Source organism: Aquarana catesbeiana, linkage group LG06 (assembly GCF_042186555.1).
Source record: "Aquarana catesbeiana isolate 2022-GZ linkage group LG06, ASM4218655v1, whole genome shotgun sequence".
NCBI lineage: Eukaryota > Metazoa > Chordata > Amphibia > Anura > Ranidae > Aquarana > Aquarana catesbeiana.
The window spans coordinates 265151964-265179073 of NC_133329.1; the positions used below are offsets into that span (position 1 = coordinate 265151964).

General features: G+C 41.4%; 1 protein-coding gene across 1 annotated transcript in view; it reads left to right on the plus strand.

Annotated features, from left to right (window-relative positions):
• Positions 1–27110, plus strand: part of ALS2 (alsin Rho guanine nucleotide exchange factor ALS2) — a 119130-nt gene that overhangs the window by 16818 nt on the left and 75202 nt on the right. Inside the window, exons 3-7 of the mRNA XM_073633301.1 lie at positions 2234–2388; positions 7141–8036; positions 23188–23548; positions 23701–23869; positions 25864–25960. Of these exons, the coding sequence (XP_073489402.1) occupies positions 2234–2388; positions 7141–8036; positions 23188–23548; positions 23701–23869; positions 25864–25960 (1678 nt within the window). The remainder of the gene's footprint in view (positions 1–2233; positions 2389–7140; positions 8037–23187; positions 23549–23700; positions 23870–25863; positions 25961–27110) is intronic.

Below are 27110 nucleotides of genomic sequence, written 5' to 3' on the forward strand. Positions count from 1 at the left end.
CACTCCCTGTTGTCTCCCTTGGTTTGTAAGTAGGAGTCGTATGTAAGTCAGATGTTTGTAACTAGGGGACTGCCTGTACCTACCACCCCTCAGGCAGCTTGGTATGCCCAACCTGAATTGCACCTGCCACCACTGTGTGGCGGCCACACTGCATTACTGTGACATGCCTAAGTATATAATATTGTTGTACTATACCTGTACAATGTACTGCTTGTACCCCTTCTTTATGACCCTTGTTTATCTCTAAAAGAGATGTATGTTTGTTAGTTTTTTTTTGTTTTTTTTTTTTTTTATTAAAGATTCATACTTGCCTATGTGGATGGAGCATCAGACCGATGCTGCAGCTGTACCCCGCCGTCACCGAACATCACCGATGGCTCGGTTTTCACAGATCCCTGAGAGAAGAGCTGCTGATTGTCAGTCATGATCTCTCTCTGCTTCTGCACGCTCACATGAGTGCTGAGTTGTGGAGGGGTGGAGAGCGGCCGTCTCAGCGGCTCGCTGAGATTGCCATCAATCGAGGCAGCTGACGGATCCAGACTTGGAAAGTCGGGATGACGTGCTGCCTCGACTGATGGCAGTGACGTCAGCGGAGAGTGGACTTCAGACCGTTCCCTGCTGAAAACGGGTCACAGGAGTGCAAAACTAATTGCACTCCTGTGACCCTTAGGAGAAGCCCAGCCTAAAAAGCACAGGCTGGACTTCTCATTTAACTGAAAATCAATAAAATTAGATTGCAAAAAAAAAAAAAAACAATGTTTATGTTCAAATAATCAATTGATAGTGCTGCGCTATAAAAAAAAAAATCAATATTAATAAAAGTGTAACTTTAAACGGTATTCAATAAACATATGTTGCTTAAAGTTTATATATAGTATCTGTGACCGATTGAAGTGAATTCAAATAATCAATACATCAACGGTGCAAAAATCCAAAATGCTTGTGCTTTCCTCCACCAGTCTCACAGGCTGCTCACCTCACATCTGAATAAAATCAGCAGTGTTCCCCTCTGGAGATAATAGAGAAGGCTGGCGTGGTGCTGGTAATCACTTTTCTCCTTCAAATTGCATACTGAAGAAGTCAATGCTTTGACAATACGCGTCCGGGGGACGGAGCATGCGTATTGACGTTACATCGCGGCCATCTTGAGACCTATTGTCTCTGAAATGTGTTTTCAGAGTGCAAGGCTTACAGTGCCATCTTTGTGAGTTTTATACCTTACCTTTTTTTTTTTTATATATTATCAAACATTTTAAACGGAGAGCACTAGATTCTGCCTTCCTTCCTTCTTTTGCATATCCATCATATTTGGTGAGATAATCTGGGTTTTTATCTCTTGGGAATAAGCGATTTGAAGGAGGAAAGTGTTTACCAGCACCACAGCAGCCTTCTCTATTATCCCCAGAGGGGAACACTGCTGATTTGACTCATATGTGAGGTGAGCAGCCTGTGAGACTGGTGGAGGAAAGCACAAGCACTTTGGATTTTTGCACTGTTGATGTATTGTTTTTTTTGAATCGCATACTGAAGAAGTCAATGCTTTGACGATATGCGCCTAGGAGATGGAGCCTGCGTATTGAGGCTAAATTGCGGCCATCTTGAGACCTATTGTCTCTGAAATGTGTTTTCAGCTTGCACGGCTTACAGTGCCATCTTTGTGAGTTTTATACCTTTTTTGTTCCCCTCTGGTGCCTCCGTAGTGCCATCACTACACCGGTAAGTACAGAGAACAAACTCAGCAGTACCTGACTAACCAAATGATTTGAAAGAAAAAAAAAAAGGGGGGGGGTGTGAGGGATGAAAGGGAAGGTAAAGGCAAAGGAGAGATGACTAAAAAAGGATAAGAGAAGGGAAGAGGAAAAAGGTAAAAAACAAAAAAAAGGCACAGCCCAAGGAGGGCGCCTTCAAACAACAACGTTTAAATGGACCAAAATCTACTTAAGTTTTCTATGAATTTGTGAAAAATTTTAAAGCATTAATATTTTCAAATCAAAAGGTTTTAGTAAAATGGGTGCGGGAACATTTACCGAAATTTGGCTTGTCCCTGCTGAACTGAAGTTTTGATCCATGTACGGTTGGTTTTAGACTTTTGCTGAACTGCTATAGACTACCTGTAAACAAATTTGCATTTTGCAGTCTGTAAATTTGGAAGTTTGTTAGGGAATAACCGCTGTTTGTGAACATGTGTTGTGTGATGTCTGTGTATCCATTAAATACTATACATTTCTTTTAGTTTGGAAGACTCCGAAGGAGCTAAAGAGAGAGGCGATGTACATGTATGGCAGGTGGGGTCAGCTCAGGCCACACCAGAAAGGCTTCATGGCTTGGGGTCAAAAACTGTACTACAAGCCAGCCTTGGGATTCATCATGGCTTGCTGCTCACCAGTGGTATGTATACTTAGCTCCTAGGCACTCGTTTTTATTGTTAAAAATATATCCAATGTTTATATATGTTCCTTATGTATTTACTAGAGCAGATTACACCTTTCCTCCTAATGCCCCATACACGAGTGGATTTTCCGTCAAGAAAAAAACTTGGATGGTTTTTCTGACGGAATTCCGCTCAAGCTTGGCTTGCATACACACGGTCACACAAAAGTTCTCTGAACTTTCGACTGTCAAGAACGCGGTGACGTACAACACTACGACGAGCCGAGAAAATGAAGTTCAATCCCAGCATGCGTCGAATTGTTTGCGCGTCGGAATTTGTTCAGACGATCACATTTTCGGATAGGATCTTTTCCTGACCAAAAAATAGAGAACATGCTCTCAATCTTCTGCTGGCTGCAATTCCACCAACAAAAGACCGATGGAGCATACATACACGGTTGCATTTTCCGACCATAAAGCTCTCATCTGAATTTTGCTGGCAGAATTTCCGATCGTGTGTACGCGGCATTATGCCCCATGCAAACTGACCATTTAGCCCATGTGCATAAAATCCCAGAGTTATTGGGCACCCAGAAGGCACAGGTGCATTGCCAGCAACCTGTCAAAATCAATGATGGACTAAATATGCAGCAGCTGGACAAAGCTGCACTTTGATTGCATTCAGGGATGTATGCCCAGAATGCAGGAATTTCCTGCAGCCCTAAATGTGAGTACCACTCAGTACAGTGTCCAGCTGTCACCTAATTCAGCCTGTCGTATACTTTGATGGCCAGCAGGGCTGGACGCTGTACATGCAGCTGCCAAAAATGCTGGGATTTGATGCAAATGGGCTAAAAGCCCAGTGTGCATGTACTGTAGCTAGCCTTAAATACAAAAAACATCACCACTAGATTGGCCAGTGTACACTTAGCTTGCCACACATACTCCAGTCTGATTGTACAACTCCTTATGATAACTAGAGCATGAGGACCCATCTGGCAGAATTATAAATTGATGGGATTGTTTAGGTAGGTCCTTGACCCACATAGCAGTTTTAGCACCCTCATTGAGATTATGCAATCAGATTTCAACATAGGGGCCATGTTTAGGAAGAATAACCTTGGATCCTAAACTTATTGCTGGGTAGTCCTATCGCTTTAGCCAGGAACCGATCGTTGGCAGAAAAAGGATTCTGCTTATTACAGCAGGATCCTGCCCATCGCAAACAAATTTTCCTAGCACACTTACCAGCTAGCGAGCGAGAAAGAAACAAAACAAATTGATCCTGTCTAACAACAGTTCACGTTAAAGAAAGAGGGTTTAGTTGCACACATTTGCAAATATATGTGAAAGCCGCAGTGCTCCACCAAGGCTCCTCTGTATACTGCAGTCCTAGCGCTACAGTTTTGAGAGTCTCCAAGCTGAAGTACATATAGCAGTGGATAAATTAAGGGCAGGTTTGCCTGGAGGAGTCCTATCCTCTTAAAGGCTTAGGGACACCTTGGACACCCAGCAACAACACAATGGCAGTTGAAGGCTTCCAGTGTGTCCCAACACCAAATCCAGCCGACATGCTGTACATATAAGTGGCAACCACCCCAATCTATAACTAGCCTTTGCAGTAAGGTGCACATGGAAGGGCTTTGCACATCACAAACCTAAAATTCTCAGTACACTTGCCAGCCTGCAAAAAAAATAAATTGACCCTGTCTAAAAATTGACATCAAAAACTGAGGATTTAGTTACACATATTTGCAAATAAGCTGTAGTGCCTCATCAAGGCGCCTCTGTAAACTGCAGCCCTAATTCTATAAATAAAGGGTAAAGATAGGATGGGGTGGGACTTTGTGTGTACCTTTTGTAGGGTCTAAACAAGAGTATATGCCACTGATTTAAAACAAACATATTTAAACTTTATTTTTCATATGTTTAAAAGCATATAACAGTTACACAGATACAGTTACTATTAGTTAGGTCCAGGGCGTGCTGATCCTGGTACGATGGAACAAAAAAGTTTGGCCTATGCGTTTTGCGGGAACCCCGCTTTGTCAGGGCCTTGAAATAGCACAAAAATACTAGAGGTATTGTAATAACCTAAGAGTACAATATTGACACAGTTATAAATCGATTTAAACAGATATTAACATTCTATATAGATATAAAAAAAACCTATAAAAAGTTTTCAAAATATTAACATTAGGGGTTTGTGAAAATATTCTAACTCTCTAGTTTTAGATCCTGCCCACCTGGTCTAATGAGGAATTTCAGATGGTAACACCCATGACCAGTATCTGCAGTGGAATCTGGCCAGGGATAATTTTACTCCTATATGAACAAAGATCGTCTGCACATCCCAATCTCCTTATAAAAGCTGACTTTATTGGAATGGATGTTGCAAGTAATGCTAACATTTTTTGCATGACTCTGTCCTTAGTCATCATTTGCACAGATTGAATGAATTCATCAGGTGAAAAGGCCCACCGCCTAACCTTCAGGCACAACAAAATACTGGGAATGTATGGAGAGGATTAACATCATGATAAAAAACTAACACATATACAATCAGAAATTGAGGTGCACTTTAAAATATGACGAAACCTTCAACAAATTCCAGACACGCCTCAATCCATTTTTTTTTTTTTTTTGCCTGGGATTTTGACGCTGCTTACTTAAGTATAGATTTGGTTTCTCTTCTATTATATAATATATCATTTTGATACTTTTTTTTTTTTATTATTTTTTTTTTTTTTTTTTGTAGTTTGCTTACATTTGCAACTGGACCAGATTATTTTATGATTATTAATGTATATAGATGGCATTCATTACTCTATTCTGGTTGTGCATCTGCTTGTTTTAGATCATAGTGTTGATCCTCTTTTTATACTTTCCAGGTGATTTTTTTATTTATTTATTTTTTTGATAATGGGTAGGCATATTCACCTTCTAAATTTACTTTGTGTTTGAATGTGTTTTATATGCTATGACTAAAGCTGGCCATACACTGATCAAATTTTGATCAGTCTGTGGGCTCCCCCACTCAACAAAACTTGATTGCTTGTATAATCGATCTGTCAAGGGGCAGTTGCTGGTCAGTCTATTGTGTAGTAAGGCTTGGGGGGGGGGGGTATTTCACCATCCACGTCTTTAGTATGCATGGAGGAATCTGTTAGCTTCTGAAAAAGAAATGCATGTCTGACCAGCTTAAGAACTGGTTTGTTTTAATTATGAAGTATGCAGCCCCATTGAATGCAATGGAAGGCTACTGGTTCTCGCAGCAAATAGTACCCGCTTGCATGTAATCTGTCATGCTGTGATCACATGTGAGCGATCAGCCTTGGACACAAAGCTAGTCTGTGTGCGGGGCAGATACTTTGCATGTGATTGCAGCATAACAGATTACATACTAGTGAGGGCGATTAGTTAGCTACGAGAGCCAGTTAGAGCTGCACGATTAATCGTTAAGAATCGTTATCGCGATTTTTTTTTTTTTTTTCCCCTGTTGCGATCTTGAAAAAAGTATTTCCCGATTCTTTCTATGCAGAGAATTCTCTGCTCTGCTAAAGCTGACAGCCGTCAAAAGAAAGATTAGAAAAAACAGGCAGTCTGCCAAGAATCACAACATTCTTTAGCAGTGGAACTAAAGTATAAACATTGTAACAATTCCTGTCCTTTACATCAAAGGAATACAGTTTGGTGTGAAAATGAGGCACGTTTAACCACTTAAACACTAGACCTTTTTCTGACATTTGTTGGTTTCAAGTTAAAATCATTATTATTTTTTTTTTTTTGCTAGAAAATTACTTGGAACCCCAAACATTATAATTATATATATATATATATATATATATATATATATATATATATATATATATATATATATATATATATATATATATATATATATTTTAGTAGAGACCCTAGAGAATAAAATGGTGATTGTTGCAATACTTTATGTCACACTGTATTTGCGCAGCAGTCATTCAAATGCAATTTTTTGGGAAAAAAAATACACTTTAATGAATTAAAAAAAAAAAAAACTATCCAGTAAAGTTAGCCCAATTTTTTTTTTTTTTTTGTATGATGTAAAAGATTTTATGCCGCGAGAATCGTGAGAGAATCGTGATCTTTTTATTCTAAGAAAAAAAAATTGTGATTCTCATTTTGGCCAGAATCGTGCCAGTAGACTCCCATTGCTTTCAGTAGGGCTGTTTACTTGCAGGTAATCGCAGGAACCCCCTACCGGGTTTCTCGCATGTAATTGCAGGCAATGTGCATTCACAGGTGAAAGTGCACCCTAAAGCTTTACTGGTTTACAAATTAGGATCTTTTTCTTGGAATTTACTGTGCAAAGAGTCAAGTTGGTTTGCATGAGATGCTGCTAAAACCGACCAAGTGGTAACGAGATGTGTGGCCTCAGCCAGCGCCACTCCAGCGATGGCCGCTGACGCATTTAATCACAGCCATCAGGGCTTTCTCACAAAGGTCGCTCAAAAGTGAAGTGATTCTTATCTATTAATGCTGTGGACTAGATACACAGGACTAGACCAGACACTATACAAGCTATTGTATATGCTAAATTACAAACATTATTTTTCTTTACAATATTTCCGATAAGGCTTATATAAACCTGAAGCCATCAGTTCCTGCTGTTTGGCACAGCATTCATCATCTTTTTCTGGACTGATCTGCATTGTTTAGAATTGGCTAATTTTTCAAACTACATAGCGTACTAACTTTATATGACCCATGTAACCTATTTGTTTTATTTAGACGGTGAAGTTTTTAGCTATGGAAAGCAGCCATGGAAGGAGAATTCACAAGAAGTGCCCTGCAGCGCTCCATTGTTAGAGAAGACATTGTGTGGTCAGCATGTAATATGTGTTGCTGCAGGAAGTTATCACTGTGGAGCTGTAACAGACAATGGAATGGTCTATATGTGGGGTGAAAACACAGCTGGACAATGTGCAATTGCCAACTGCTCATCAATATCAGAGCCTGTGCCAGTCACTATAACTGATCAGGAATGTACCCCTCCTCTGTGGGTACGGGTTATGCAGCTGTCCTGTGGGGAAGAACATACTCTTGCCTTGTCTGTCAGCAGGGAGATCTGGGCCTGGGGCAGTGGCTGCCAGCTTGGATTAATAACCTCAACGTTTCCTGTGACCAAGCCTCAAAAAGTGGAACATCTCTCGGGCCGGAGAGTTCTTCAGGTAGTGTGTGGGGCATTTCACAGCTTGGCTCTGGTGCAATGCCCTCTTGCCCAAGATGTGAAGAATGTGCCAGAGAGATGCAACCATTGCAGAGAACTGTTGATCACTATGACGGAGAAAGAAGACCATGTCATTATTTCTGATGCCCACTGCTGTCCATTAGGAGTAATGTTGGCAGAATCCCAACCTGACAAAAGAACTAGTCTGTCTTCATTGAGCTCTGGGCTTAAAGGAACAGAATCTAGTTTATGCTCTTTTGAGACACAGGATGGCAGGAAACAAAGTCCAAAACAAGCAGAGTCTGAAACCGAGATTGGCACTGATGTGGCCAGTATTTGTGAAAGTGATATTGATGTGACTTTCGACAAGCCAATATGTAAAAGCACCTTGCCGTCTAACGCTGAAACCGCCAATGTGGATTCCTCTTCAAACAATTCCACTTTAGAGTATGCACGGGTAAGATTTTGTACAGAATAATCGGCCTTTTGTTATGTTGTACCATGATGTACTACTTTTTTTATTTTATCTTTTATTATTTTTAACAAGCTGAAGATCATGGAAATATTTAAAGGTTTTTATATATCATATATGGTCTTGGTCATCCCTGCCTGTCATACTTTACAACAAATGTGAGAAAACAATGCACATATGTCATCAAGGACTGTCCCCCTGCAATTGAAGAAATTGGTTGTTTGGTGAAGTTGAATAATAAAACCTTTTCTAAAACAATAAGGAAAAATGGCATTCAGCTGGGAAAAGCCAGCCATACATGGATCGAAATTCAGATGCTTCAGCAGGGATTAGCTGAATTTCAGTCCATGTATGGACAGGGAAGTTGTACAGAGGTCGATCTACTGATTAACTTCTGTACCACTGCCCTGTTGGTCTTTCCCCTCCGGGTTGGCACTGCAGGCTATAGCCTGCAGCACTGATTAGTGTATTCTGACAGCGGGGAAGTCTCCCTGCCATCAGAATACAATAGCCCAGTGGGGAGGATTTTCCCCATCCACTTCAGTGGTGTATGATGAGGGAATCAAGTCAGTTGTTTTTCTTCAACCCTCGAAAAAACAAAAAAAAAAACAAATCTATGGGCTAAATGACTAGATCAGGCGAAAGTCCTCTAATATCTTTAGGCACATTATAAAGTGGAACTTCACTTTCTCGATCAACATTGACTATTTGTAATCCTTATGCTGCTAGTATTAGTAAATTGATAGGAAAGCTTATGTCCTTTACTTGTTTTACACTTTTTTTTTTTTTTTTACATTTTCTCAGTTACGTCCTAGTTTCTGGCCTAGGCAAATGATGTCATACATCCCAGGAGTCATCAGGGGGAAGGAGGGGCTTTCTCAGCCAAGTACACCCTCCTGCCTGCATGTCTGAGCTAAGGGCAGGTGGATTCCAGGAAGTAAATGCTACATGAATTATCTGCCCTTAGTCAGGATGGCCACAGCCAAAAATTCTAGGGGGTATTTTTCAACTTCATTTCTCAGCAAACTAAAGCATGGGGAGATGGATGGTTGGGTGAGTTTGCTCTGAATATTACAATTTAATTAAATGTCATTCTTGGTTTGTGGTGCTCAGATGCAGCGTAGTTCCGCTCTAAGTTCTTTTGTTTATCAAGTGATCGTTATCAAGGACCACCATCAAGCACAATAGAATGGAGAGAATGAGAGACAAGTCGCCTCCAAAAGGTCCATTTTAGCCATATATATTATGCTGTGTTTATTTTTGTGGTATTGAAAGTACAAGAAATAGAGAATGGAAAGAAAAGTTATTGCGTGCATTGTAAAAGCAACCTTCGACAGATAGGGGATTCCCAATCAAATCTTCATCTCTAGATCATGGGTACTTTAGGTTAAATATTAAACATGCATATTGTCATGGCATTTCAGTCTGGTTTAGTTTCAACACAAATGACAGCTGCATAATGCTGGTAAATTGTACCATTACAAGATAAGGCATTCTTTTTTAAATCTTATGGTCTATAAAATTACAACTGCTAGAAGTGCTTTCGCTTTTTCTTTTTAATTTTTGAATATAGTTTAATTTTTGAGTTAAAAATGGCTAGAAACTCTGGACTTGTCCCAGACAGACAAGAGAACCTGTACCAAGAGAAATTACGGAGGCTGCAGTTATTGCAGACCAACTTCTTAAAATGCAAATTGCTTGGCTGACTCTGGCCTCTATAGCTTCAGTGAGGGACTGGAACAAGCAGGTAGTGTAAGCAAAGTCAGCTTGAAGTCTGCTGATTACTGATCAGTGATTTGAAAAACACAGAAGTCACTGGATCAGCAATAACAGCCTTGTCTTTGTTAAAGTGTGGTTGTAAAGGCTCAAGGATTTTTACCTTCATGCACTCTATGCATTAAAGCAAAAAAACCTTCACTGTGCAGTAGCCCTTCCACACCCCCCCCCCCCCCCCCCATACTTTCCCGAGCTCCATCTCCATCCAGCAATGCGCACAGGCAGTGGGAGCCATTGGCTCTCTCTACTGTCAACCACATCCAGTGAGTCAATGAGGAGAGATTGGGGGCAGGGCCGAGGCGCGTGTGTGTGTGTGCGCGTGTGTGTGTGTGCGCGTGTGTGTGTGTGCGCGTGTGTGTGTGCGCGTGTGTGTGTGCGCGTGTGTGTGTGCGCGTGTGTGCGCGCGTGTGTGCGTGCGCGTGTGTGTGTGTGTGTGCGCGTGTGTGTGTGTGTGTGTGTGCGCGTGTGTGTGCGTGTGCGTGTGTGCGCGTGTGTGTGTGTGCGTGTGTGCGCGTGTGTGTGTGCGCGTGTGTGCGCGCGTGTGTGTGTGTGTGTGTGTGTGTGTGTGTGTGTGTGTGTGTGTGTGTGGTCACACAGAACAGTGGCTTGGGAGCCCCCATGGCAAGCTGTTTGCTATTGGGGCAGAAGAAAAAGGCTAGGGGCCCCACGGGGGAACTGAAGAGGAGGATCAAAAGCACTGCACAGAGCAGGTAAGTATGACATGTTTGTTATTTAAGAAGAAAATCTGCCTCTAATATCACTTTAAAGCAGAATGGTTTGATAACAATCAATACAATCAATGTTCCTTAACAAAAGAACATACATTCCACATTAATAATTATGCTACCAAAATGAGTGTATGCTGTAAATTGCTCCTGTATCTTCTTGTTGGAGGCTACCATTTTATTGAAGCCCAGAGTAGTCACTTTCTTATTGGTAACTCTCCCCCTCTCCTTGGTCTCAAAAACTATATGTTTATGTAGTTAAAATACTAGTCAAGATCCCTCATCCAGTTGTTTGCCGCTTTAAAGTCCTTATGTGTGGTTTCCGTGAGTCTTCCCATCAGGGGGATTGGGGACTGATGCTTTTTCACCATTATAAAATCTGGCAGCTGGCTACAAACTATACGAAAGCCCCTTCATTTCCTTCCCATACGCCCCTCTGGGGTAACCTGCGTCTGCCCGAATTATTAATGGTACCCAATTATGAGCTTTGGATTGTCAAGGGGATTATATACCTCTCACATGTCCTTTTGCTATGGTGGAGTCAAGTCATTCCAGGAACTCGAGACTGGGTTTGGGTTGCCCAACCACATGTTTTTTCGTTATCTCCAACTCTATCATGCGAACAACACTCAGTTTGGAGACTCCGTTCCCAGTTTTGACTCCCTACCCCTGTTTAAGGGGATTACTGGCCAGGATCCCAAGAAATTATTCTCTATGTTCTAGAACAGTTGAATGCTGCCTGCTGTAACTACACAGGCCTACCAATTCGGTGGGTGGCAGATGTAGGGTAATAGGTGGATGAGGACTGAAATGAGGTCTTGGATACCTGCAAATTGGTGTCTCCCAAACTCTCTGATTGTCTCACTCACCTTTTTTATATTCTACATAGATCTTGCTTAATGCCTATCCACCTTTCTAAGTACCGACCAGACCACAATCCAGCATGTCCTAGATGTGGGGAACCCCCGTGGCACCTTTTACTATTTATTATGGTCCTGCCCTTGTATTCAGGGATATTGGGAGCAAGTGGTTACATTTTTACACAATCAAATGGGCTCTTCCCGGACCCTCTGCCCCAAGCAATGTCTGTTAAGCCTTCTCTCTACCTCAGAGGAGGACAAACACCTTCATATACTCTTACAGGGGTTACTCTTCATGGGCAGAATGTTGATTGCAAGTGTGGTATATTCAATATCCTTATTCTGTATGAGGGAGCTCACACCTACTTAAAGGTATAGGGACACACTGGACACCCAGCGATAGCACAATGACGGCAAAGGTATCCAGGGCCTCCCCGCTCTCAAAATTTATAGAGTTAGGACTGCAGTACACTAGGGTGCTGTGAAGTGTGTGAATTGGCCCTGCAGCTTACGCATATATTTGCAAATGTGTGCAAACGAAACCCCTGGTTTTAACGTGATTTGTTGGACAGGAGTCTAATCGCAAGCCTGGTCTGGTAACAGCTGAGCAGGGAAACGCCAAGTTGTAGGCAGGATCAAAGTAAAGGACAGGCAGAGGTCAGCAACGAGTGGGCAGTGAGGTACAAATGCACTGATCAGAAGTGTAGTCAGTAGCTAAGGCCGAGGTTGGTAACAGATAAACAGCGAACATAAACAGACAAGGGAGATCCGAAACCAGATGAAATGGGGTGGATGGCAGAATCAGAATGAATATCAGGATCAAGGACACAGGAGCAAGACTGAAAACCATTCAGCAAGGAGCTTGTGCAGAGTTCAGGTTCAAATAGCCCGCTTGGTGGCAGTGGGCGCATGCTCGTATTTATGTATAATAATGCACGTGCAGTTAGAATTCTGATGGTTGGCACAATGTTCCTGACAAGTGTATTGTTTATTTATGACTCTTGATTAGCATGAGAACATGAGTGCTGGTGGACCTAAGGGTCAACATGAGGTATTTTCTGGACATGATTGGTGGTAATCCTGGAAAATATGTCACTGTGGAGCAATTACAGAGGAGGTAAACTGTGCAGTGGAGGTAGGCCCCTATAAGTTCAGGAGGTGGTTGGAGCAAAGAATTTTCAAAGTCAAGGAGACTCCTAAGGTGTGAGAATGCATCAGGTAAATTGCTGCAATTAGCCTAAATCTCACCTAAATTAATTTGATTCCCAAATAAGAGCCCACAGTTATTTCTTCAAAAGTGTTTGGAAACGTGACCCTTTCTGAGTTAAAGGATAAGTTCACTTTTGGGAACATGTTACATGTTCCACCTGTTTTTAGGGTGGAACATGTAACCTGTTCCAAATGCTGCAGCTGCTGCCCGCTAACCTCCCTCCCTGTGGTAGCAGTACGGGAAGAAGTTTCCTGTACTAGCTGTCACTTTTTAAAATCATTTAGGGCCAGTTCACACCAGATGCAGTTCTGTGCGCTTTTTAATCCGCACAAAATGCATGCACAGTGTTTTCCATGTATTCTAATGGCTTTAGTTCACACCATGCAGTCAGTTTCCAGTCAGTTTCTGCACCAAAACCTGACTGCATGGTGTGAACTGGAGCCTTTGGAATACATGGAAAACACTGTGCATGCATTTTTAGTGCAGAAAAAAAGCACATGGAACTGCATCTGGTGGGGAACTGGCCCTTAGAATCATTCCTTCACACAGCTCTGTGTGAGTGAACTACAAGCCCCGACATCCTTTGCGATTATCATCTTGAAGTTCTCAATGAACTACCCACGGCGCTGTGGAGCGCCATGGTAGTTTATCGATTTCTTCCTATCATGCCTGCCTGTATCTGCCTGCCCGTAGGGGATGTACGGCACACAAATATACTGACAGATCTGAAGGAGACCTGCATGGCAGCAGTGATCTGCTGATCACTGATGCAATGCTTTACAGCTTGCAAAAGAAAAAAAATAATAAATGCAAATTTTTTTTTACCTGCAAAAATAATGTGCATTTATTATTATTATTATATTTATTTATTTTTTTTTCTAAAAGGTGAACTTATCCTTTAAATAGCTATAAAGGGGTTGGTCTAGAGCAGTGGTCTCCAAGCTCTGGCCCGGTGGCCAGATGCAGCCCCTTGCTTGCTTTTATTCAGCCCTTGGGGAACTATTTATCCACTGATACCAACAATGGGACATAATTCCCCCCCACTGACACCAATGAAGGGGCAGAATTCCTCCCAATGACACCAACAATGTGGCCTAACGACCATAATAATGAGGGGCACGATTCCTCCCAATGACACCAACGATGGAGCACAATTCCTCACACCAACATCAACGATGGGGCACTTTTCCTCCCACTGACACCAAATATGAGGACTTGTTTATTCCCACTGATGTTGGGACCGTTTCTACTCCTAATGGCCACAGTCTGGATCTCCTTAAATCTGAAGGACAGTAAACTGGTCCTTTGTTTACAGAGTTTGGCAACCCCTGGTCTGGGGCAACCATTCTCAACGAGTATTCCCCCAGAGGTTACTCAGGGTTCCTTGAGCAGTAGTTGGCTGTCCTCCCCATCTGATGGTGCCTGCTTAGTTCTGGAGCAATGCTATGCATCATGACTCCACTAATCTTCTTCTCTTTTAGCTGTCTGTAAGATTGGCATTCATTGACCTCCTAGTGAAAGGATGACCACCAATGTAAGTGGGCATTTTTTTCCCACTGATCTCTGATAATTTGGTTTTTAACAGGGGTTCCCTGAGACCTGAAAATTATTTTAAGGGTTCCTCCAGGATGAAAAGGTTGAGAGGCTGGTCTAGAGGAAATTGAAGGCAAACTTTGTAAATTTTAATAGTACCAGACACTTAAAGCTCAGGAGTCACCCTCGTGTTCAAAAATGTCCAAAGATTCGTAAATTCCCCAATGGTAGAATGCCTAGTGTAATCCCAGAATAAAAAAAGCAGATGCCGATGTGGAAGTGCACCAGTAAAATGGTGTGGGGGGTGTCCAAGTCTGAGTAACATGGGGACACAGGGAAGGTCACCTGACAAGACAGGAAGTAGAGTTTCCCTTTGACGATAAAATTTTATGTCAGACAAGATTGGACCCATGTGGGTGACAGCTGGCATAAAGGTGCCAAAATTTGGTATTTATGCTTGTGTTCTGCCCTTGAAACAAAGGAGGGGTAAGATATGTGACAGGGCTTCACCTTGCACCAGTGTAGAGAGGTCTCTCCAGGATTGGTAAATCATGGTAGGTGTTCTGGAGCCTGGGAGCTTTGTAGAGTATTGGGTGGGATGAAGTTTTCAACCCTAGGTTTATGTTTTTCCAGCAGCCAGCACCTGCTGATTGTGCAAGTATGCACAGGCCATATGTGATAGAATGTAAGTAGATTTCAGGACTCCACCTGGGAGACAGAACGCCTCTGCCCAGAGATCAGGGTGTGGGCCAGTGCAGCAACGGGCTGTGAGGTATGCAGAGTATGTATGTATGTGTGCAGAGTGATGCTGTGAAATGATCCGAAGGAACAGACAAAAGGCCTACTGCCTGAGGCCACAGCAGGGATGCTGCAAGAAGAATCAGGAGGGCTAACACAGTTTTGCTATTGTGTTGAAGTGATGTTGGAATCCCCTCTGGGAAATCGTAGTGTAAAGGATGTTCTTTTTAATAAAAGTGGGTGAAGCCAGCCCTGAGTCACAGATTTTGTGAGTGCTTGAACCTTGTCCGTGGTGTAAAGGATGTTGTTTTTAATAAAGGTGGGCGAAGCCAACCCTGAGTCACAGATTTTGTGAGTGCTTGAACCTTGTCCATTGAGTTGGGCTTATAAATTTAAGGTTTATAATATATCAAAATGTATGTAAAGGTATTTTTTTTTGTTTTATTTTTGTCTGTCCACTGAAAAAAATATACATGTTTAATTTAACCACTTCAGCGCCAGAAGGTTTTAACCCCTTCACGACCAGGCCATTTTTTGTTATTTATCACTGCGTTATTTTAACTGGTAATTGCGCAGCCATGCAATGCTGTACCCAAACAAACTTTATATATTTTTTTTCACACAAATAGAGCTTTCTTTTGGTGGTATTTAATCACCACTGTGTTTTTTTTTTTTTTTTTTTTTTTTTTTTTTTTTTTATATAAACGAAAAAAGACTGAACATTTTGGGGGAAAAAACAATATTTTTTACTTGCTGCTATAAAATACATCTAGAAAAAAAATAAAACTTCATAAATGTTGGCCAAAACGTATTCTGCTACATGTCCTTGGTAAAAAAAAACAAAAAAAAACTCAATAAGTGTCTACTGATTGGTTTACGTGAAAGTTAGAATCTACAAACTATGGTCTATATATACTGGAATTTTAATTTTTTTTATACTACGAACGGTGGAGATCAGCGACTTATAGCGGGACTGTGATAGTGTCGGGGGCAATCTGACACTAGACACTGGGTGGGAACTAACTGCCACCAGTAAATCTAATACAATGATTTGTGATAATACTGTACACTGTCACTGTACTTTACTAATGACACTGGCTGGGAACGGGTTAACATCTTGGGTAATAAAGGGGGTAAATGTGTGCCTAATGAATGTTTGTGTAATGTGTGCTGCCTTTTACTAAATATCTGTTTCTTCTCCCTGCATTGCAGAGAGAGGAAGCAGAGCAGTTGTTCTCTCTGTACAAAGCCCTGGGTTAATTGTCAACACAGGGCTCTGGGCTGTGATTGGACACAACCAATCAGCAGGTCCCGGCCATGAATCATTGACCGGTACCTGCTGACAAACTCATGTGTAGAATCACAGTAGGAGTTGGCGGGCGTAAGAAGCCATCGTCGTACAAGTAGTGGTTAATGTAGCACCAGCATAATTCACAGCCTTTTACAGTTTTTATATTGGTTCCTGTCCTAGGGGACCCTACAGAAAATGGCTTTAACCCCTTCTTAACAAGAACTTTCAGGTGAGGATGTGTTGGGTTTGTGGATGAAAACCAGAACTCTCAGGGAAAAGCTCTTCAATCCAGGGGCTAACATACCTCTGTTGTGCAAATTGTAATGTAAATTCAACCCCATTGCAAGACCACAGCACTATCGAATAAGGCATTGTGCCAGGTAATTTTGCGTGTTGGCCTGTGTGGTATATAAGAAAAGGCATTCCTAGAGCAGAGACCCTCTCTATTTAGGCTCCATTCACACTTGTGCGACTTGTCATGCAACTTTGGACACCAAAGTCACACGACAAGTCATTCCCCATGTTTTCCAATGATACCAATTCATATACAAGTATGTGTGACTTAAAGTTGCAGCGACTACCAAGTAGTTCATGCACTACTTTGTTCCGACTTTCATGCAACTTGTGGGCCATAGACTTCAGTGTTAACCCTCAAAAGTTGCATGAAAGTCATACATGAATGTTATACAATGCAACAGTTGTCCATTATTACTGGTAAAAGCCAAAGTTGCGACAAAGTTGCACTCCAAAGTCAGCACAACTTTGAAGTTGTACAAGTGTGAATGGAGCCTTAAGTGGTAGATATTCTGTTATTAGAAACCAGCTTAGTAGGTAGTGTCAACTAAATGTAAATGATTTACATGAAAGGGGGTTTTCAGAAAAAGCAAAGTCTGACAATATCATTCAGATACAAATGGAAATCCTTTTGTAAACTTGCAAGCTCTAATACTCTTGGTAAAGGTTGATTGTAATTGGTAAACAAATAAATTGCATAAGTGTTGATATTTCTAGACAGTATTCCAATGTTTGCCTGTAAGCACAGATGGCTTGGGGAAGATTTCCATGAGTACCAAAGTTCCTAGTAATTCCCACCCCCAAAGGAACAAGACAAAAAGCTCAATAAAGCAATTACGATTTTCTAAAATTCAGTGCAATATTAGTTGTTTGACGCATTTGTCACTTTCAAAATCCCCACCTGATGGATCTCTCCATTGGACTTCCAGAGATTAAAGTGAAAGTCCAAGCTAATTTTTTTTTTTTGATAGAGTGCTAAAGGATTAGAACCTGTCCTAGTTCCTTGGATTACATTCCAGTATGAATTCTGGGTGTCCAGTCCTGTGAGGCTCGCTACACTACCACAGTAGGAGTGAATAGTGAGATTCCCTGAGTTAGGTAGTCGTTAGTATACTGTTTGCCCTTCTATCCCAGGATCCTGGGGAGGTCTACTTGCCAGTTTTGTCTGGGGTGGGTTTGGTGATGAGAATTATAGACCCAGATTGTTCCACAGCAGGTGTAGGGCCTATTCGCTTGGGCCTATTTTATATGAATGTGCTAGGGGTTTTTAATTTTTTTATTATTATCCCTTTCATGCCTAAGCCTATTTCTGACATTTGTTGCTTACATGTTAAAATCCGTATTTTTTGCTAGAAAACTACTTGGAACCCCCAAACATTTATATATATTTTTTTTTAGCAGAGACCCCAGGGAATAAAATGGCGATCGTGACAATATTTTATGTCACAAGGTATTTGTGCAGTGGTCTTTCAAACACAATTTTTGGGGAAAAAAATAATTTTTTTATGAATTAAAAAAAAAACTAAACAGTAAAGTTAGCCCAATTTTTTTGTATAATGTGAAAGATAATGTTACGCCAAGTAAATAGATGCCTAACATGTCATGTTTTGAAATTGCGCGTGCTTGTTTAATGGCGACAAACTACTGTACTTAAAAAAAAAAAAAAGAAAAATCTTCATAGGCAACGCTTTAAAAAAATTTAACGGTTACCAGGTTACAGAGCAGGTTTTTTGCTGGAATTATTGCTCTCACTCTGACGATCGCAGTGATACCTCACATGTGTGATTTGAACACCGATTACATTTGTGGTCGTGACTTTCGTATGCGTTTTTCTTTGCTGCGTGGAGCACGCGGGGACAGAGGCGCTTTAAGAATTTTTTTTTTTTCTTATTTATTTATTTTTACATTGTCCCTTTAAAAAAAAATAAAATAAATTCTGATCACTTTTATTGCTCTCACAAAGAATGTAAACATCCCTTGTGACAGTAATAGGTGGTCACAGGTACACTTTATGGAGGGATCGAGGGTCTAAAAGACCCCCAAATCCCTCCTTTTGCTCTTAAAAGTATTCAGATTGCCAAAATTGGAGATTTTGAATACTGTAATGTTTTTAAAATCGGCGCCATTGGCAGCCGGAAGTGACGTTGTGACTTCGCTTCCGGGATTTTACATCGGAGACCTGATCAAAGCCGAATCCGGCTTTGTTCGGATCTCAGCCTAGGCGGCGGACGCACCGGCTGGTGGCTCGGGTCTCCCGGTGGGACGGGAGGCCCGGTAAGAGCAGCAGGAGGGGGGAGGACGTCCTCTCCCGCTCCTTTAGGATAACAGCTGAGCAGCTTTTAGACCCATCGGTTGTTATCGCTAAAAAGCCAACCACTGGCTCTAAATAAAAAAAAACAATACCAGTGTGTTGCCTGCAGCTGCAGGCATCACCCTGGTTTAACCCCTTCAAGCCATGAATGCAAATTTGCGTACGAACGACGCAAAGGGGTTATTATTTATTTTTAGTATTTTACGTTGCTGTTTTTATGTTAGTTTTTCTCTCATAAGAATAATGAGAGAATGAGTACCCCCTTTTGATTTGGTACCAAAACCGAAAATTCAGGATGTACTTGGCCGAAACCAAAAATTACAGTTTTTAAAAATATATATTTTTTTTATATATAATTGTATTATATTCGACTTTTTAATTAATATCATGAATTGAAATTAATATAAATTTATTTTTGCCCATTATCGGCACCTTTAGTGCAAGAAAAGCTCAAGAAAAATGCATCCGTTTAAATTCTATGTATTGTCTAAACGCTGGTTCATTGCACTTCCATTGTGGAGTTAAAAATCCTGCTTGCTGCATTTTTGGTCAGTTAAAACAAAACTGCTCCAAAAACACACCTCCCCATTGAAATGCATTGAAAATGCAGCAAGAACGCATCAATAATGTACCCCTGTTGTGTATTTGATGTTTTTGATGCAGTATTTGAGTCACATGACCTATGAAAAACACACCATAAGTGCCGCAAAACCGCTTGCGTTTTCGGTGCCATTATCAGCACTTTTTCTTTTCTATCAGCAAACCACCGATAATCCCCTATTTTCCACCAAAATTTTGGTGCATCACTACTTTTGGGGGCTGGACTCCACAGACCTTTTTGTGATGGCTTACTGATACTAACTTCAGTATGTTTCACTTCTAATATGCTTTGGTCTGGAGGTTAGTTGTTTTCTACATCTGTGGAAAACTGTATGTTTTGCAATTTTTTCAATAAAAATGTTGTTATGGTGGGGGGGGGGAATCATAACCTTTGTCAGGTTTTACTGCTATGCGGAGCTCCACTAGAGATACAGTGCATCCGGAAAGTTTTCACAGCATTTCACTTTTTCCACATTTTGTTATTCAACAGCCTTATTCCAAAATGGATTAAATTCATAATTTTCCTCAAAATTATACGAACAATACCCCATAATGACAACGTGAAAGAAGTTTGTTTGAAATCTTTGCAAATTTATTAAAAAAAAAAAAACACATGTACATTAGAAGTATTCACAGCGTTTGCTCAATATTTTGTTGAAGCACCTTTGTCACCAATTACGGCATCAAGTCTTTTTAAATATGATGCTACAAACTTGACACACCTATTTTTGGGCAGTTTCTCCCATTCTTCTTTGCAGGACCTTTCAAGCTTCATCAGGTTGGATGGGGATCAATGGTGCACAGCTTTTTTCAGATCTCTCCAGAAGATGTTCAATCGGGTTCAAGTCTGGGCTCTGGCTGGGCCACTGAAGAACATTCACAGAGTTGTCTTGTAGCCACTTTTTTGTTATCTTGGCTGTGTGAATAGGGTTGTTGTGAGGTCCAGAGCGCTCTGGAGCAGGTTTTCATCAACGATGTCTCTGTACATTACTGCATTCATCTTTCCCTTGATCCTGACTATGCTCCCAGTTCCTGCCGCTAAAAAAACATCCCCACAGCATGATGCTGCCACCACCATGCATCACTGTAGGGATGGTATTGGCCAGGTGATGAATGGTGCTTGGTTTCCTCCAGACATGATGCTTGTCGTTCAGGCCAAAGAGTTCAATCTTTGTTTCATCAGACCAGAGAATTTTGTTTCTCATGGTCTGAGAGTCCTTCAGGTGCATTTTGGCAAACTTTAGGCTGGCTGTCATGTGCCTTTTACCTTCCGTCTGGCCACTCTACCATACAGGCCTGACTGGTGGAGTGCTGCAGAGATGGTTGTTCTCATGGAATGTTCTCCGCTCTCCACAGATAAATGCTGGAGCTCTGTCAGAGTGACCATCGGGTTCTTGGCCAACTACATGACTAAGGCCTTTCTCCCCCAATCGCTCAGTTTGGCCAGGCGGTCCGCTCTAGTAACAGTCCTGGTGGTTCCAAACTTGTTCAATTTACGGAAGATGGAGGCCACTGTGCTCATTGGGACCTTCAATGCTACAGACATTTTTCTGTACCCTTCCCCAGATCTGTGCCTTGAAACAATACTGTCTACAGACAATTCCTTGGACTTCATGGCTTGCTTTGTGCTCTGACATGCACGTTGGGACCTTTTTATAGACAGGTGTGTGTCCATGTCCAGTCCAACTGAATTTACCACAGGTGGACTCCATACAAGTTGTAGAAACATCTAAAGGGTGGTCAATGGAAACAGTATTCACCTGAGCTCAATTTTGAGTGTCATGGCTATGAATACTTATGTACAGTGGGGACGGAAAGTATTCAGACCCCCTTAAATTTTTCATTCTTTGTTATATTGCAGCCATTTTTTTTCCTCATTAATGTACACACAGCACTCCATATTGACAGAAAAACACAGAATTGTTGAAATTTTTGCAGATTTATTAAAAAAGAAAAACTGAAATATCACATGGTCCTAAGTATTCAGACCCTTTACTTTGACACTCATATATTTAACTCAGGTGCTATCGATTTCTTCTGATCATCCTTGAGATGGTTCTACACCTTCATTTGAGGCCAGCAGTGTTTGATTATACTGATTGGACTTGATTAGGAAAGCCACACACCTGTCCATATAAGACCTTACAGCTCACAGTGCATGTCAGAGCAGATGAGAATCATGAGGTCAAAGGTACTGCCTGAAATGCTCAGAGACAGAATTGTGGCAAGGCACAGATCTGGCCAAGGTTCCAAAAAAAAATTCTGTTGCACTTAAGGTTCCTAAGAGCACAGTGGCCTCCATAATCCTTAAATGGAAGACGTTTGGGACGACCAGAACCCTTCCTAGAGCTGGCCATCTGGCCAAACTGAGCTATTGGGGGAGAAGAGCCTTGGTGAGAGAGGTAAAGAAGAACCCAAAGATCACTGTGGCTGAGCTCCAGAGATGCAGTCGGGAGATGGGAGAAAGTTGTAGAAAGTCAACCATCACTGCAGCCCTCCACCAGTCGGGGCTTTATCGCAGAGTGGCCCGACGGAAGCCCCTCCTCAGTGCAAGACACATGAAAGCCCACATGGAGTTTGCTAAGAAACACCTGAAGCACTCCACGATGGTGAGAAATAAGATTCTCTGGTCTGATTAGACCAAGATAGAACTTTTTGGCCTTAAGTCTAAGTGGTATGTGTGGAGAAAACCAGGCACTGCTCATCACCTGTCCAATACAGTCCTAACAGTGAAGCATGGTGGTGGCAGCATCATGCTGTGGGGGTGTTTTTCAGCTGCAGGGACAGGACGACTGGTTGCAATCGAGGGAAAGATGAATGCGGCCAAGTACAGGGATATCCTGGACAAAAATCTTCAGAGTGCTAAGGACCTCAGACTGGGCCGAAGGTTTACCTTCCAACAAGACAATGACCCTAAGCACACAGCTAAAATATCACATGGCTAAAAATGGCTGTCCACCAACGTTTACCATCCAACCTGACAGAAATGGAGAGGGACTGCAAGGAGGCATGGCAGAGGATCCCCAAATCCAGGTGTGAAAAACTTGTTGCATCTTTCCCAAAAAGACTCATGGCTGTATTAGATCAAAGGGTGCTTCTAATAAATACTGAGCAAAGGGTCTGAATACTTAGGACCATGTGATATTTCAGTTTTTCTTTTTTAATAAATCTGCAAAAATGTCAACAACTGTGTTTTTCTGTCAATATGGGGTGCTTTGTGTACATTAATGAGGAAAAAAAATGAACTTAAGTGATTTTAGCAAATGGCTGCAATATAACAAAGAGTGAAAAATTGAAGGGGATCTGAATAATCCCCACTGTATGTGTGATTTTTTTTTTTCCCCGCTTTTTATTTTTAATAAATTCGCAAAGATTTCAAACAAACTTCTTTCACGTCATTATGGGGTATTGTTTGTAGAAATTGGAGGAAAATAATGAATTTAATCCATTTTGGAATAAGGCTGTAACATAGCAAAATGTGGAAAAAGTGAAATGCTGTGAATACTTTCCGGATGCACTGTATTTTCTCTCACTTTGTTGTAGTTAAGATTTCACAAGACTGAAAGTGAAAATATCCAACCGGGATAGATTTTTTTTTTTTGTAATATTTTCAGTAAGGGAAGGCTAGTTCCCCTGTAGGCATTTTATTGTTGTCAGTGCCCTGGTACTGATATTCCCTTATTTTTTGTCCCTGTGATAGTGAGAGAAAATCTCTAAAATTGATCCCTGGATTGCAGTTAAAAACCGTGTAATATTTTCTGTTTTTATGAATTAATCATATTCTTTCCCTTGATCTAGGCCCAGGAGGGTATGCTGCAAGAATTAAGTGACTGTTTTCTCAGTCCTGCTACTACTTCAACATCAGCCCTGAACAGCCTTGTAGTGTCCTGTGCATCAGCTGTGGGCTTTCGAGTGGTGGCCACGTGTGAAGCTGGGGCTCTGTCGCTCAAGAAGGTGATGAACTTTTATTCTGGAACTCTAGGGGATGCCGAGTCTGCTATTGCCTCCGCTACACAGGAAGGGTTGAAGGACAGCAGAGAAGAACAAGTGAAACTGGAGTCCATGCAAGGCAAGAAAAGCTCCAGTTTGGTGGATATTAGAGAGGAGGAAGCAGAAGCCGGAAACAGAAGACTTTCCCTGCCAGGGCTGCTTTCTCAAGGTAATCTTTTAATTGTAACGCGTTAAAGTTCCTAGGCTTTATATACAATATTATGAAGTCACTTTGGATAAAATATTTTCCAGTACCATTACATTTGGGTATTGATTACACTGTTTTGTTTTTTTTAATCTGATTTGCCTTTTTGTTTTTAGTATCCCCTAGGCTCCTTAGAAAGGCTGGGAGAGCACGGATGAGAACAGTTGCACTGACCCCCACTAATAGCGGGGAGGCAGATGTATTACTGCCCTGTCTAAGGACTGAAGTTTGGAGTTGGGGGAGAGGCAAAGAGGGTCAGCTGGGACATGGGGATGTCCTGCCAAGGTAAAATGCGACTTTAAATTGACTGGTAGGGCTATTATACAATACTACATGTGTTTGTTTTTTTTCTCAGGGCAAATATATTCCACAGCCCTTTACTGAGAACATTGACCCATCTACCTTTGTCCTTGCCACAAACAGGGATTTCAGGTTAAAATGCCCACTTGCTGCCATAGAGACACACACAGGAGCCAATTAGCTTGGAAGCAAGTTAAAGTGGTTCTATTGGCTGAAGTTTTTTTTTTTTTTTTTTTTTAAACTTTCATGCTTTCTATGCAGTGAGGTAAAAAAACCTTCAGTATGCAGTTCCCCCCTCTGCCTCCCCTATTACTTACCTGAGCCCAATCTCGATCCAGCGATGTGCACGAGAGCAGCAGCTCTCTCGGGTCTCTCCCTCCTCATTGGCTCCCGCTACTGTCAATCACACCCAGGAAGGGGTGGGGCTGGGCCACACTCGGTGTGTCTTGCAGACACACAAAGGAGATTTGGGAGCAAGTGCACACAAGTGCCTCCAGAGTAAGCAGTTTCCTCTGGGGGCACTTAGGAGGGAGGAGCCAGGACACCGGCAGGGGACCTGAGAAGAGGAGGATTAGGGCTGCTGTGTGCAAAATCGTTGCACAGAGCAGGTAAGTATGAAATGTTTGTTATTTTTAAAACAAAATATCTGAACCTTTTAGTATTACTTTAACCGACTGATATGTTGGATGTTTTTAGGAAAGAAATATGGGGGCTGCCCGTGACTTCTTTTTAAATGATGATGTCTTGCCTTTCAATGCTAATGTATTGTGCTTTCTTAGCAACTAACACTGAAGAGGTACACCCATTAGGAACCCTGACTTTTTAAAAAAATAATTATAGTATTTTTACAAAGAGGTCATCAGCGCCAGCCCCTGTATTACTTGCTTGGCACATTTTCTTCAGATTATTGGTAGTCCAAATGGAACCATTTTGTATAGGAGCCCATCCCACTATTGCATCTCCTCTTTTTAATGCATTCATAAAAATGAAGTATGGGCAAACCTGGTTTGGCCATACTTCTCATGTTGCTTACCGGAGTGCACTTATTTCTGCCCTCCTGTGACCCAGAATTAGCCGATAGGGGGCTAAAGTCTACTGTCAGCTGATTAACAGATCCGCTACTGTCCCTGGGAGAATCCTGGCAATAATGTCGATCTGACTGGCAGCTGGCTCAGGCTCTCAGCATGCTGCTGAGAGCCTGAGCCACCTGCTCCCACCCCCTCTCCTGCTCGGTGCTTCAGTGAGTTCTGGAGGGGCAGACCCGAGAACTGAGCAATCGGCAATCATATGATCACTCAGTTCTCGGGCTTAGAGGCAGTGGGGGACAGCTGCAGCATCAGACCATTACTGCATCAGGTAAGAAAGTATGCTATGTTTGAGGTTAACATTAGGTGCACTTTTAAATATGAGTAAACACATCATAAAATAAAGTTTCCTGTTTTCTTTTCCTGTACTGGATTTTGTATTTTTACTGTAATTTAAATAGCCTTCATTATTTTTTAATAAGCTTCCTGCAGCATTGTTCTGGGTTTATGTGTATTCATGGTAATAATAATGTCCCTAAGTAAAACCACAACCACACATTCAATCAATAATGCACGTACCACCATGTAGTTAAGAGAGATTAAAAATCTGTGTGTATTCTTACTGAGACAAAAAACACATTTCTTTTAGAGGTTGGGATTCTCATTACTGGATAATCAAAACTTGTGATCAAACATATATTTTAAGATACTCTTTAAGATTGTTTGTTATATACGACATAACAAGTCAAACAATAAAGTTAAAAATAAAATAAAGGTTCTTGTCTTTAATTACTGGTTACTGAGTGGTCTTATCTGTGGTTGCATCAGTAAAATCCAAAGATAATAATTAAAGTAAAAGGGAAAAAAAAAGTAGTTTTTAATTTTAAACAGCTGCATTAGCCCCTAAATTTACTGATCTTTAGAGTAATTGATGTACTTTTTCTTTTTTTACAGGCTGCAGCCATTATGTGTTCGCAGCATGGATGGCAAGGAGGTGGTGCAGCTGGCAGCTGGAAGCCACCATTCTGTTGCCCTTACAGCAAGATCTCAGGTAATCTGTTTTTTTATTTATGTCTATTTTAAGTAACATTATCCATATTCATTGCACAATTTACTATATCAGGTTTATATTTAAATCTAAACCCGGGTACTGGTTTAAATTTAAAATTGTTACTGAATCAGTGCTACTACCCCACTGCACATGTGGAAATTAGCCTGTTATTTTACATATAGGCTTTGTTTCTGGTTAAAACATCTACCTAGAAGATCTATAATGTCTAAATCTCCTTTTATTTCCTCTTTGATAAGTATGAAGAATGTCTCTTAGGCAGGCCATACACGGTTCGATTTGATCAATCCACTTGGGTACAACCAGCCTGCCGGATTTCCTTGCGATTATCGCTGCTATAGCCGCTAGCAAAAATCACTGTCTTCTCCCGGCACGGAACTTCTTCCCCTGCCGGCAGAGGACATTGGCCCGGCAGTAGGGATTCCCGCATCAACACTGTCTGTGTTGATCCATGGTTGCAGGAAAGAAGTTTGCTCCGTGTATGGTCGGCCTTAGTGATGTAACCCTACATAGTATGGGCTTCCATCTCTACCTTACTTGATAGGTTGACAGTATTTTCAAGTAGTTGTCTGTGCAAAAATTCCAGAGCTGCACCTATGGACCATAGCACAACTTTTCTGCCCCAAAGTCTGGAGGTTTATGTAGTTGCCTGCAATCGGCTATATTGCCAGGCTGAAACTGGCTATATTTTGCTCAGAATTTTAAAATCCAAGGAGCCAGGTGGAAAACTGTCAGCTGCAGCTGTCTCAATACAATAGTCAGCAGAATACTTTCCTCCATGCTTGCTGTTTAGCGTGGATAAAGGAATCTATTAATTTTCTCTCATTCAGAGTGTATGGCAATCCTAAACCATATCAACCAACAAACAATACCAATCTTTTGCTTGCTGTGGTTCCAACGCTTTAAGTCATTATATGAGAAAGCAATTTTAATTTAGTAGATAACAGCGAAGGAGAAATCAGGGGCCCCTTTTGCACTTATAGGTACTTTATAGGCAGACCAATCATCATATATATCTGCTGAAATTGCAGGTATCAGAAACTGAACTTATAATTGTGTGGGCATCTTTCCTGAACTTATTCTTATTCTGAAAGTGTTTGACAATGAGGAGATATTTTAGACGTGTCTGATG